At 48.9% G+C, this 14,379-nt stretch overlaps 1 protein-coding gene across 1 annotated transcript in view; it reads right to left on the bottom strand.

Moving 5' to 3' along the window:
* Positions 1-2,839: 2,839 nt before the first annotated feature.
* The window catches only part of Nck2 (NCK adaptor protein 2), a 116,628-nt gene continuing 105,088 nt past the window's right edge, over positions 2,840-14,379 (bottom strand). The window contains exons 4-5 of the mRNA XM_057751949.1: positions 13,259-13,980; positions 2,840-4,139 (exon numbers count right to left, since the gene is read on the bottom strand). Coding sequence (XP_057607932.1) covers positions 3,945-4,139; positions 13,259-13,980 — 917 coding nt within the window. The 3' untranslated portion in view covers positions 2,840-3,944. The remainder of the gene's footprint in view (positions 4,140-13,258; positions 13,981-14,379) is intronic.

Genomic DNA, 14,379 nt, shown 5'->3' with positions numbered 1-14,379 from the left:
GTATTTCATCTTGTAGTTGTAGCAGCTTATGAAGGGAACTCAGGGTAGGTGCTGCAGACAGGACCTGCAGTCAGGAACTGAAGCAGAGGCTATGGAGGAACGCTGTTTACTGGTCTGCTTAGTCTTTCAGCCCTCAGGATCACCAACCCATAGGTGGCACAGGCACAGTGAGAGGAGTCCTCCCCTATCAAGAAAATGCTCCATGGGCCAACCTGGAGGAGGCATGTTCTCAGCTGAGGTTCCCCTTTCCCAAATGACTGTAGCTTATGTCCAGCTGATAGAAAACTATGACATTGTCATGGCTAGGCTCCTATCTGGGAGCTGTTATGGCTTGAAGGATGTGCTGAAGCGTGATTGCCTAGAATAATTCACCTGTGTGCATGGACAGGCGATCTCTTCAAACTTTCAAGCAGGCTACAACAGAACCCATATGAGGGCTGACCCACTTACAATGGCATCTCCTAGGAGCCTGTCAAAGACACGGATAAAAAGCTGGGAGTGGAGTAACTTAGAGGCTGAGGCAGGAGGATCACAAGGCCGGTCTGGGGTAAATAGCAAGACCAAGTTTTGAAAACAAAACCAAAAGACTTCAGAGACGTGTGAAGTTCTGTAGTCAAGCGTGCATTGTACATGTATATAAGACCTTCGAAAAGTACCCCCCCACACCACCAGCTAAAAAGGTGGTGATGGGGGTTTAGCTCACTGGCAATGTATGCTTGGCATGTCCAAGACCCTGAGTGCAACCCCAGAACCAGCTCCAACGAAAACTCATAGACATTTCTTACATTAGGAATAGAGTCTGAGGTATCGGTGTGAAACAAACCTAGTGTCTGAACTGAAGCCTAGCAGTCGAAGGAACTTCTCTTAAACGGCAATGCCACTGGGCAGTGGTGGCGCACACACCTTTAATCCCAGCACTCAGAAGGCAGAGGCAGGTGGATCTCTGTGAATTCGAGGCTAGCCTGGTCTACAAGAACTAGTTTCAAGATAGGCTCCAAAGCTACAGAGAAACCCTGTCTTGACCGCCTCCCACCCCAAAAGGGCAATGCCAGGATCCTCAGAGAAAGAGAACACCATCTGGGAATGGAGTCTCCATTTTTAGTCACAGGTTCCACTACTGAACTTCTGCTCCATCTTCAGGTGGAGACTGTTCTTCCCCATCCCCACCAGGAGAAAGCTGAAATGCCCCAAGGAAAATTACTCAGGATGTGGTTTGTCAAGGTCTGGTGAGATGGTTGTTACCTACGGTCCTGTGGGGCCTCATGGTAGGGACCTTAAAAGGAGGGGCTCCTGGAGTGTGCTGGAGTAAGCCTTCTTTCAACTCTTGAAGAGTCAAAGGTCCTAGGGTACATGGGCTCCACCAGGTGCCACCAGGTGAAGAGCACGCTGAAGAGCTCTTCCGTGAAGTCTTCACAGGAAAGCCACTAATGGAAGATGACGACTAGATCCCGTGACACATGGCAACACTGCACTGCATGTGAAACCCTTTCCCCGGGCTACCCTGGTGAACCCTACCTTAGCCACCCAGGTGACTCTCACGAGGAAATGTGTGGCCAAGACCAAAGAGAGCTGTCTTCAGTGACAATAGGCCTTGAGAAACCCCAGTTCATCTTGTGCTCTTCAAATGGCGTGCTTCTTCCTGAACTGCTGGGCAGCCACATGCCAGAGTCATGCTGGCAGAAGGCCTAAGTGGCACACCCAGCAGCTGAGGCATGACAGTCCGTGGCAGCGTCTGCCATCTGTACCAGTGAGAACAGAGGGTAATGACCCGTGGCACTCATCTGAACCAAGGTCTGTTCACTGTAACCAGGGAGCCAACCTCAGTCACCCGCCACACACCTTCAAGTGACTATAATACACAATAGAAAGACTGGGGCTCTTAGGGCTGCATCAGTGTTCTTGTTCATTCAGAGAGCAGTTGTGTGCCTTGTGAACCGATTTAAAACCTGTCTTCACCTTTAAAATAAGCACGTCAGTGGGGTCACCTCACAGGGTTGTGACCAGTTAGTGGATGATACCAGGCCAGCATAGAGGACACACTCCTGCATTTTGCAAAGCAGATAACTGAATAGTAAACACTGATGGAGACAGCAAGGTTTCCAGAGACAGCCAGGGGACTGCGTCTTTAAAAGCTCTGACTTCATACGTTTAAACCACTGATTTCCTGAAAGTGAACTTCCAGCTTGCTGCGTTAGGTTCTGAAATTCTGCCACTTAAGACTTAGCATTTCAACACAACAGTGTGGGCTGCAGGGGCTGGGGAGATGGCTAGGAGAGCAAACGTGCTTGCTCTGCAAGCCAAGGCGAGCAGCTGAGACTGACCCTCAGATCCCACAGGAAGGAGGAAGGGGCAAAGCAACTCCACCGACTTCCACATGTAAACACCCCTGCCTCATACACACTACTACCATTTACTAACAAAAGGATAGGAAACAAGACATACAAGCAATTGATGTGCTAAGCTCCTATGAGAGCGCTCTCATTTGTGTGTTTGTGACATGTGTGAATATGTGCATATGTCCACACCACATGCACTTGGAGGCCAGAGGTCACCATCAGGGCCATCCACTATCCACTTTATTTTTTGAGACAAGGCTTCTCACTGATCTCAGTGCGCATGGACTGTTTAGAATGCATACGCAGCGAGCTCTGGGGCTGGCTTTAGTGTGACCCACACTTGACTTTCTGGGGGTGCGGAGGCTCTGAACTCAGGTCCTGGGCAGCAGGCACCGTACCCACAAGTCATCTCCTTCTGCGATGGGTTTCCTGGGACTCCTGGAGCTGTCCCTTCCCCAGAGAGTCAGGTCTTCCAAAACACAAACACACAGCTTAGTCATGATACTTTTTTTTTATTACAATAGTCAAAAAACTGGGTATGCAAGTTTAGGGGATCTCAAGACCCCTTCTTCAATCGTAGGAATGTGCCATCTCAAGACTCTATAGTCAAACTATAAAGAAGTTCAAATGTAAAAGAAAAAATGAAAATGCAATTTCTTCATAAACATTCTGTTACTACCAATCACATACTCTTTTGTAAACCCTGAAAAATTTCCCTGTAAAGCAAATAATATATATATAATATACATATATTATATATATATATAGTGTGTATGTATAAAGTATTGGTAGCTCCCCTTCCCGAGAGATCAGCTGTTTTCCTTAATCATCTGTTATTAGTGTCAACAAACAGCTACAGGTACATATTACTTTGAGAATTAAATACATAATTGTGAAATTCAAACAAGCCGAAGGGCAAGAAGGAAAAAGCACTATGTGGATGGCACACCTGGGGGTACATTACCCGAGTTTCTTTCTTTCTGCTGTTGCCTCTTTTGCAGACCAAAACAAACAAAAAAACAAAACCAAAAAAAAAAAAAAAACCCTCTTTTATTGCAAGCACAGCCTCAAAGGCACTGGGCAGTTCCCTTACCATCACCTCCCCAGGGTTTCCAGTATTGCTATCCGCACATTCTTGGACTCCTGCAGAGCCTGGAGCCAAAAAAATAATAATAATATATATATATGCAGGCCCTGGACCAGCATGGCTGATGGGAGGCACCAAGCACCCGTGAACACAGCTCTCAGAGTGTGTGTACTAATGTCACATGTTCACTACATACAGACTTTCTGCCCTCCAAATAGGTCCCAGTCTTTTACTCGTGTGTGTGTGTGTGTGTGAAGGATTTAAACAGACTGCTTCCAAATATAAAGGAAAAAAGTGAGCAGCTTTGCTCCCTTTGACCCTCACCACCTGAAGATGTCCCGAAGGTGGTGGCCATGGGCATGGCTGTGAGGACCTGGGTAGCTATGGTCAACCGACGGGGCTACAGAGTGGAGGTGACCCAGGCCGCACGGGTGGAGGTGGCTGGCAGCGCTGGGCTCTGGGAGGCAGAGGTGGCAGCGAGGCCCACAGTGGGCAGGGCACAGAGAAGCCGATGGCTGCCTTCACTGCAGGGCCCGGACGAGGTAGAGCTTCTCGCCATGTTCGCTGGTGAAGATGGGGGCCTTCTTGTAGTGCTCCACAAGCTCGTCCATGCTATGGAACCGCCGCTGCCCGATGCAGTAGACGCTGTCCACCAGCTGCACCTTGAAGTGCTTGTTCCTCCCTGACGCTTTGAGAGACACAGAGAAGTCACTGGGCTGGGGAGGAAGAAAAAGGGAGTTACCAGCAGCGTAGGCACCGCGGAGACCAGGGTCTGCCTGAACAAGCACTGTGTTCGCCCAGAGCAGCACGGTCCTCAGACTGACCGGCAGCCCAGGGCTTTCCAGTTCATATTCAAACACTAATGAAATTCTGCTTCCCACGGATTCAGGGATAAAAAATGCACTCTGGGCCTCTGACAAGTAGGAACTCATTATAGAGAGAATGACAACTGGGTTAACCTTGGGGCGGAAGAACCTGAGATTTCCATTTCCCCAAATTATTTCTGACAAACTGGGGATTATTCACAATGGCTCTCAGGCAGGCAGGAAAACTAGAAGCACCCCTTTTGGATTTCTATTAGAATCTAAGCCCCTTAAACAACAGATACCGTCAGAGCAGTGGATGTGCTTTAAACAGTTTGCTGTGTCCCAGACATGGCATCATAGTGATTCAAGCACAGATCTCAGTGAGAAAAGTCTAAATTCTGTGATGAGTTCAGTTCCTTACTGACTTGAGTATATTTTGGGATATACTAGTGTTTTTAGTAAAAATGGCCATCGCATCCATGTATTGAAAGCCAATCGGAAGGATACTGCAGGGAGGTATCAACCGATCCAATGTTTACTAATGATCGTATGACTTCATGCGATAACCGGTAAGGAGGTGAGTACGGAGGTCGGTCCGTGATCGCGACTGTGCTACTTCTTCTACTTAAAGTAAGTGTCCTCACAAGCTTATGAGCCAGGAGACACAACATGAAGGAGAACGTGTACTTGTGGAAGTTGTACATAAGTGAACAGGAATGTGAAGTGTGCAAATATCGATGTGCACATGAGTGCACTTGTGAGTGAGTTTGCACACTTGTGGTGGAGCCAGGAAAGACCACTATAGATAGAGAAGCTGAAACTGAGTTACGGGCGGGAAGGGCTTGCTGGCGGTGTGCACGGGACCTATGGTGGAGAAAGGAGGACCTGTCCTTCTGCACTAACAGGGCAGTATGGCTCAGGAGGAAGTAAGAGGCTCACACCCCTAGACCCTGTTCACTTTCACTTATGATATCCTCGGACTGTCCTCTGTTCCCTGATTAACTAGTGCCTAAAAGATGTTCTCAAAAGCTCCAACATCCCTCGAAATCCTGCTTGCCTGGGCAGGGCCAGGCTGCCCCTCAGGACTCACCCTGAAGCAGTCAGTCCACACCCCTGACAAGACCTTCGGAGCCTGCTCCTGCTTTTCCCCATCCCTGAGGACTTGCTACTACTACACAGGAGCCAGTAGCTAGCCCTCTTTTCCAGCAGGTCCTCTACACGAAGTTCACGAAGCCCAGTGACTTATTTGATGGGCTGGCCAAGTACTGCAGATGAGGAGTCCATCCTTGCCCTTGGCCATTCTAGGATAGGAGCCTGGGGCAGCTCAAACACAGTGGGCAGCAGGCTCACCCACCAGCCACTGCTGCTTGAAGAAAGGAATGACAAACGACAGCAGTGTGAATTTATGCTATATCTATCCCCATGCTATACCCAGGACTGGATGGCTGGGAGGAGGCCCAGCAAGAAATGGGCCTCAGGTTTTTACTAGCAGGGCCATGCATGAGCCCCAGGGTGGGCAAGACACAGAACCTGACACTTTCTTCAAAGGATCATGGAACTCTGATGTCACAGGTGAGCATGCCAACAAATCCCATGAACAACATCTATAACACATTGATATGACAACCCAACCGTGGACCTGAGAACCAAGACAGTTACAGATGGATACTAGTTAGAAGCGTGCCAACCGGCCCAATCAACACCATCTACCACAGCTATTATGCTCCCAGACCCCCAAGAATGCTGCAAGCTGCCATTTCTTTCCTTCTGGGATATTCAAACTGCCAGCACCATGGTTAGTGCCTTCCGATGTCCATATTTAACAAGGGTGATTGAATATGACCAGTGATATCCCAACCACTGATAACCAAGACACCTACAGATGAACACAAGCTAGCCTCAGAATTCTCTGGGGCCCACTTGGAAAGTGAACAACAGGTACTGTCCAACAGGCACACACAGCCTGCTCACAACCCCAGGCACTCACCAGGCAGTTATCAGACAGTTGCGTACAAGAACACATACAAGTTAGGAGCTGTTCAACCTTCTCCCAACAGCTCCAGGTTCTCTTTAGAGGGTGGGTGGGTTACATTTTAGTTCCAGGCTCCTCAGTATCATATTCTGCAAGTAATCCACCTGAGCTAAGATGGGGGTGCCCTCCTTGCATCAGCTTGCCAGGAGTCAGACCATGTGATGTGGATGATTCTTTAGTCAACCACGCCAAAGGAGCCTTGTTTTCAGGGGTGGTAACTGGGGATGACTGGAACAGGCATATGATATGCCCGGTATTCACTAATTAATAGGACTTTCCAAACAGGAAATTTTGCTTTTAATCTGAGATCCTTAATTTGACACTATGATGTGTGTGGGTTTGTTACAGTACAGAAATAAAATGTTGCAGCAGGGAAGGCGGGTTTTTAATTTCATGGGCTTCTTGAGCGGAAACTGTGAAGTCAAGGACACACAATCAACTCATGGTAAGCAGGAGTACCAGGGAGTCTGGAGTGTTCTTAATTCAGATTGAGGAGACATTCCTCAGGCAATCTGAAAATGAGCTACACCAGGAGACATCCCTTCGTGTTACAGGTTCCGACTGCCTCTCAAAACACTGAAGAGCAGACGTATTTCAGATTTTGGATTTTCTTCATCTTTTTTTTTTTTTTTTTTAATGGTTTGGTTCTGCCCCGGGGGAGTTTCTGCTTCTGGAGCAGACCTGAGAACCTCCTTTCATGACGACCCTGCTCAATCAAGTGTGTGTGGCAGACTCCATAGCACTGAAAACGCCACCTTCTTACCCTGTCACTCCTGTAACGACTTCCAGGCTTTGTTAAGTGGCAGGAACTTGAGAAACATCTCCCAAGTGAAGGACTCTAAAGATAAACGTAACAAAAATGGCAAAAGCCACTCTGAGCAGATACATGCCAACTGAGCAGATACATGCCAAGGTGAAGCCAGGGAGGTGGCTTGCGGCTGTGGATAGGTGCCGGCTGTGCAAGCATGAGCACCCAAGTTTGGATCCCCAGAACCCACAAGGGGGATAAAAAGTCCGACATGGTGGTGCACATGGAGCCTTAGAGCTTGGGAGATGGGGCTGAATAGATGAGCTCCAGGTTCAGTGAGAGACTGTTTCAACAGAGTGGGTCAAAGTACTTGAGAAAGACATCCACCGTTAACAGGTTATATGCACCCATGGGAATAGGTAGACATGCTACACACATACAAGTATAGCAAAGATTAAAGGTCAAAACCACGCTATATTCATTAGACTGTTTTTTGTTTGGTTGTTTTTAAAGTAATAAATGCTACCAAAGATGGAGAATCTGAGTTCCAGTGCACTGTTGGTAGAGATGGAAAATAGTGCAATCACTGTAGAAAACATATGTAGGTCTTCAAGAAAATTAATAGGTTTACTATTTGATTCAGCAAACCTACCAAAGGGTATACATAAGAGAAATCAAAGTAGAAATATTTATATACCCACAATCATAGCAGCATTAATAAAAAATAAGCAAACTGGAAACACTTCAAAAACTCATCACCAGGTGAGTGGATATGTAATATTATATTATTCAGTATTAGAGAAGGACAATTTCTAAAGCATTGCTACAATAACACCGATGAAAGTGAAATAAACCAGGCACAGGCAGACAACCACTGTATCATTCCATTTATAAGAGGCCCCTAAGTATAAAAAAATTCAGAGAGAGTAGGAAGGGAACCCCACGGAAGAGGGCAGCCAGGGAGTGAGCGTTCAAAGGGAACAGTTTCACTGTGGGATAGCAATGAAGCTCCGAAGAGTGACAGCCTCAGAAAGATGTGAAAAGTACTGCCGACTGAACGGTACACCGACTGAACGGTACACCTACAAGCTGTCCTGAAGACGTTTTACCACAAAAAGTAAAGACGAAGTGATGATCTGCACAAGATCTGTGAAACTCTGATGGGACTCCAGGAAACGGAAGCACCATGGGTGGGGAGGCTGTTCCCTTCCTACCACAGAAGCCACCAGGGGTGGCCAGGAAAAACAGGGGAAGCTGTGTGTGTGTGGGGGGGGTAGGAGGCACAGTCCTCCTGTGGTCAAACAGAGCTTTTGTCTTAGGCCACCTGAGCCACCTGGTGACCATTTCCGTTTTCCTTAGGGACCAGGCGAGCACTAAGAGATGATCAGGAATCTCTGGACTTCTAGCTCTTTCTATGAACCACATCTTTGTCCACTTTTCAAAAATCCCAGGGACACTGTGGTTGCTGGTGCCACTGTGCTTCTCCGCAGGTGACATCTGTAACACACTGCGGTGGGATGCAGGCCAAGGGGCAAGTCGTGAAAGAGGTTCGGAAGCTAATTGTTTCTAGTTTCAACTCTGCTGCGGTCCTTCCTTCGCTGTGGATGCTCAGTCTGTAAAAAGGTACCGGACAGTGAAAGTGTAAAACGGGAGTGAGGCTCCACGGCTTCAGGATGGCTCTAGACGGTAGGGAGGCCTGGGCCAAGTGTTCAGTGGTTGTCTTACCGAGCCGTGTGCCGGTTTTATCTGCCGGTTCCTTACAACGAAGTTATTTTATAACTAAACATTAACATTACCCGTGGAATTTCCTTGGGAAATGGCAAAGAACTCTCGAAAGGACACTGGTGTGGGTCTCACCTGTGCCGCGGGGACCTCTGCATTTACATCCCGTTCTTCACAGCAGAAAGCTGGGCAGAGAGGCGAGCATGGGCCTGCTGGTCCGCAGACCCGCTCGCCCTCAGTCTGCACGGCCATGCATGTGTTCTGTTAAAGACAAACATGGCCCAAGCCACACTGTTTCTACCATCTCCTCTCCAGACTGCTTCACGCAGTATGCTTGTGGGACTGCCCCGAGGCAAGCTAAACTCTTACAACTCCTCCGTGGGGCAAAGGAAGGTCTCCATCTCCAAGGCAGACACACACACTCCGTGTCTTCTGAGCGACAAAAAGGCAGCGCCAGGAGTTCCGCATTAGCATAGTTCTTGCCACATGGGCATTTCAGAGACTCAAATGATAAAGGTGTATTTGGACCTGGGATTTTAAGTTTCCTTTTCCAGTTCACTTTTCTATATTTTGGGTGACAAACATTTTTACTATGTACTACCAATTTTGCATGAACTCTACATATATCTTTATATGAAAAGGAGCTCCTGATCTAAGGGATTTTAATGAGAACATTTCTGAACACCCTTAAGGCTGAACTGCTGATTTGGCATCCTTTCTTATTCTGAAAAGCTGTGTTGCTGACAGTGGATACCTCCTCTCCCCTCACCATGCTGTCAGACTCGAAGAGCCAGCATCTGGACCCTGTAGCAGTAGCAACAACGGTACTTCTGAGGCCACGGGTGTGACCCAAGTCAGTCAGCAGTCGGTCATAACCACACATGAGAACAAAATACAGGCTGATCTAGGCAGCCCTACAGCTCCGCTGGGCTTCAGAGCAGAATCTTCTGAACTGTACATAATCAATTCACCCCGAGAGGTCTAACAGTTCTTAGGCCTCTGTGCCAAGCCAGGTAGACACAGTTAAGTGTCCCTGACATATCCCTGTGCTAACCCTCACTGAAAGAGGAATGCAGGGGGGATGGAAGATGCACCTGCAAGCCAGCCAAGACTTTTTAGAAGTAAAGCTAGCCAGGATGAGAATGGAAAGATGTTTCTTTGCCAGGAAGGTGGGCATGTTTAGCTGCAGGGGAAGGGGTGGTGTTTTAGTTCTCTACATTTGTACCGAGGTCTCTGCAGGCAAAGCCAAGCTGGAGGAACGGATGGAGGTGAGAGTATGTGATACAGAGAAGCTAAAACCATTGCTGGGGCAACAAGGAGGCCACTTGCGAGATGATGAGGAAGAGCAAAGGATGTTTTACCACCCCAGTCCAGACAACTATTGGCTCAGAAGACTCAACTCACAGACATACTGTGATTGCCAAGTGCTGGAGGTTCTTCTCTATTTTCTCCATTCCTTTAGCTCTATATTTCACTCAGAAAGGTCAACATGGATTCAACACTGTAGGTCTAGCAAACAAAAAACATCGACAGCTTGTACTGTTTGCCAGAAATCAAATGAGTACACCCTTGTAAGCATCCCCATAGAATCCATGTAGGCAAACACATAAGGATTTGATGCCCACAGAGGGCGGCCAGGGCTTCTGTAGATTTTCTGCATCCACAGGTTGGTTCACAAGTAGAGGGTGACAAGTAACAATACCCCCTTAGCTTTCAAGAAGAACTGATCATCACAGATAAGAAAGAAGAACAAGGGAGGAAAAGAGGTCAGAAGAGAAGGGATGGTGGTGCCGCAGCTGGGGACGGGACAGACAAACAGGCCTGCTTGGTTGTTCATTCCTCAAGTCTAGCACACTTCCTCCATCCTGGAGGCAAAGATAAAGCAAGGTTCATTTTACTTGCAATACACCCACTGTCCTCAAAAGTGGACTTCCACGTACCCAGATATGGGTAGATTTTAATTCGTCAAAGGAGAAAAACAGTAGGCATTTATCAGCACAGAACACCATCCAGAGCCTTGCTTACCTTGCAATCACCTAAGACAGATTTTAATTGACCCCCGTCAGCAAGACGGGTTCCCCAGAGCTACTGTTCCCGCTCAGGAGTCAGGCTTCCCAGAATCACTTCTACAGTGGAGACTCCAGGCCCAAATGCATCTGCCTTATTCTTGTGGTAGAGTCAACTCCACCCCCTAGCCCCGTGACATGCAATTAGATGGTGAATTAATGTTCTGTGTGACCTGGGCTTGACTGTGAGAACAGGCTCTGACCTGAAAAATCCCAGGAGAACAGGAAAAATGAGAGAGAACACGGGAAAGGCAGAAGGTACAAAAAGACAAGGGAGTCACCCGTGTGTCTATTAGCACAGGCCCTTCACCGACACCAAACGGAGCTGCAAACAGACAAGACAGTACATCTGAACGTGGCCCATTTTTTCACCCATGGATAAACACAGCACAACTCGGAGCCCCGTGTAACAGGTTCTTGGCATGGACCCACAGTTTAACAGCCCTGAGATCTTCGGAAAGAGGCCACGCACAGTTGCAGGCTGCAGGCCAATCAGGGTCTCTGGAGATGATACACGGTCCAAAAAGGCCTTGTTTGCCCTCACACACCGCTGGCAACAAAAGCCCGTCTGACCTCAGCTTCTTAAGTTAGGCAAGACAAAGGACGTCCATAAAAGGGAGTTTAAAAAAATTGTAAATAATAAATGCCTCCATCAGTAGGAAGCAGGCTGCTGATGCGGACACAGAAAATTAACAGGTCTATTTAGACTAGAAACCCTAGGGGACATGTTCATCTGTCAATGAATGATGCCAGTATGTGGTTCTTGCCCCTTCTCTCCCAAGAAGCCACTTCAAATACAAGCGCCTGGCTCTCAAGCACTTAGACGGGGCATTCTGCACACTAATTGGATTTTCAGAGCCTTCCCCGTTCCTACTCTGTAGTGGGAGAGATATCGCTGTCCTCAATTCCTCACAGGCCCAGAATGTGATCTAAAGGCAGCCATGCACGGAGCTCCCAAGGCGTGAGGACAAAGCCATGTGAAGTCCTGCCAGCAACAATGAACGCTGGGCTTGATCAGGACATCTCGGGATTTAGATTTCAGACGCAGTCAGCATTCGGAGTACTGCCCGAGAACATCTGAGGCTAAGGCCAGCCCTGAAAGGCCGCTGACACATAAAGGGATTCGGTTCCTGCAAGTCTGATGCCCCTTCTGCTACGAAGAACACACTCCAGCGGCCCCTCTCTACGAGGGGCTGTGACCGCATCTCTCAGATCAGTCCTGCGGGGCACACTGCTCACTGGGCTAGCAGAGCGGAACACACGCATCCCGCTCTTAGAGTGTGCACTTAAAACACGAAACCAAAGCCTCGGAGAACCAGTTAACACTTGAATACACAGGACTAAATTCTTGCTTGTAGGTTTTTAGAAGAGTCACTGGGAAGGTATCTATAAAATGGGTTATTCCCAGGAGGCACACGCGAAAAGGTTGCCTGTGGTCAAACTGTCTGCTTCTTTCAGAAAGTCCCGATGAGCCACAACCCCAACAACCAGCCACCTGTTGGGGGAGGACTGGCTGTGCCAGACAGGTGGCCTGATTCCCCATTTACTCATCTCCCTCAGCACTCCGGGTTTCCGGTCAATCCTGTTTGTAAGTACTTTAAGAGCTTTGCAGGGACGAGCTTTGCAGCGGCGCTGCGTGCAGCCAAGACAACCTTGGGATTATGTGGTATACAAAGAATAACAAAGCAGCAGCAACAGAAGGCTGCATCAGAAGCCAGGCACCTGCTATCTGAGAACCTGCTGATTGCTCAGATGTAGATGGCACCAGGCGAGCCATCACAGGGGTCTCCTGCACAGGAAGGGACCAGGAAGGAAAAGGAAACCTGCATCTTTAAATGGCCTTACTACAGGGCCAAAATCACCCACGGGAGCCGAAAGGCACCCTCCCACATCTCCCCACATCCAGGAAAAAGAATGGCAGCAAGGATCTCAGCCTAGCTCTCCCAGATTCAGTTAAGATGGGAGCAGCGGACCCTGTGCCAACACAATATTCATCTAGATTAGTATGTGCCTTCAAATACCATTTTGCTATTTCAAGTATAGTCAGTGAAGATGACAAGAGAATGGCACACCAGTCATGTCCCCCACATAGGTGGTCCTTTTTGAGGGAGGTTCCAAGAAATAAAGCAGCTACCTGAAGCCATGGTAGATCAGAACCCTAAAAATGAGTTGTAAACCCCCCCCCCCCCCCCGCAGACAGGGTTTTAAAGGCGTGCGCCACCCAGCATAAAAATGAGTTTTTTTCTTATGTCCAGGACTAAGTCTAATCTGTAAATAAGATCGGTAAAATATTTAACAATGCTAAATCAGGCAAATGAACTGTAAGGAAAACCGAGAGACCATTGAGCATCCTCAGATCAGGGCTGGAGTGAGTCCCTGAACTCGCTCGCAGGTGAGGGAACTGTACACTTAGCTTTCTCCTGGCAGTGCGGCCCCAGCAGAGGGGCAGTCGGGCACTTACCGAGGACTCGCTGTCCCTAATGAGAAAGTCGCCCTCGACGCCCCGCTCGTTGAGCACGCACTCGGCCTGGTGTCGCGTCACGTTGCCATAGTACCACTCCCGACCAGCGAATCGTCCGCTGGCTGAGGGCCCCGTGTAGCTGATCTGCGGGGTGTGCGTGGGGTGCAGGGCAGGCCCGTCACTGAGGACCACCACGTAGTTCTTGGGGACCAGGCCCACCTGGCCCCGGGCATTTTTGCATTTCCACCACTCAGGGTCGTTCTCGGGCTTCTCAATCACTTCCATTGTCTCCCCCTTCTCGAAGCTAAGCTCCTCCTCAGTGACCGAGCTGAAGGGGTACAGCGTCTGCACCACATGCAGCACCCGTGCGCCTTGCCCGTTGCTCATCGCAGCGCCCCGACGAAGGCTCAGGAAGCTGGGGGCCTCGGCTGCCGCCTCATCTGCCTCCTCCAGCACGTAGTTGGAGGGGAACCAGCCGATTTGCCCATTGAAGCTGCCGCGCCACCAGCCATCGCTGCATTTCTCCATAACTGTGACACGGGAGCCCTTCACCAGGGACAGCTCATCCTCTCGTTCAGCTACGTAGGCAAACTTGACAAAGGCAGGGATATTGAGGTCGTAGATGCGGTCGGCGCCGCTGCCATTAGATGGGTACTCCGCATCAGTGCTCGGCGTTGGCGATGCATCTCGAGCGCTTGGCTTCCTGCGTGTCTTTCCGAGGCCTGTGAAGACAGGGCAGAGGGCTCAGTTGGTACTGGGCGCATGTTGTATACCCATGAAGGCGTGGAAGTGTTTTTACCAGGAGAACACAAAGACCAGTTACAAATGGCAGTGACCAGCTGTGGGGAAAATGGTACAGCTGTGTGGTACCGACAGGAGTGACGAAAAGCTGATACTTACCCATTAACTATTGCCAGTGGGGCTATGACACAAAGACAGCAAGGACAGAGAAAATTCCTTCTGGAAGGATGGCCAGCTTTAGAGAACCCCTGGGGCTCAGAATTGAAGGTGCCTGCAATTTTATACGGGGTAAGGAGTTGGACTAAATGAATGTAAAGATCGATGGGCTGGTACCCTGTCCTGCATCCATGTACCTCCCTCCTGAACAGTTTATTTTTTGT

The sequence above is a fragment of the Chionomys nivalis genome, chromosome 19 (assembly GCF_950005125.1).
Source record: "Chionomys nivalis chromosome 19, mChiNiv1.1, whole genome shotgun sequence".
Taxonomy (NCBI): Eukaryota; Metazoa; Chordata; class Mammalia; order Rodentia; family Cricetidae; genus Chionomys; species Chionomys nivalis.
This window is presented reverse-complemented; position numbering and strand designations above follow the sequence as displayed.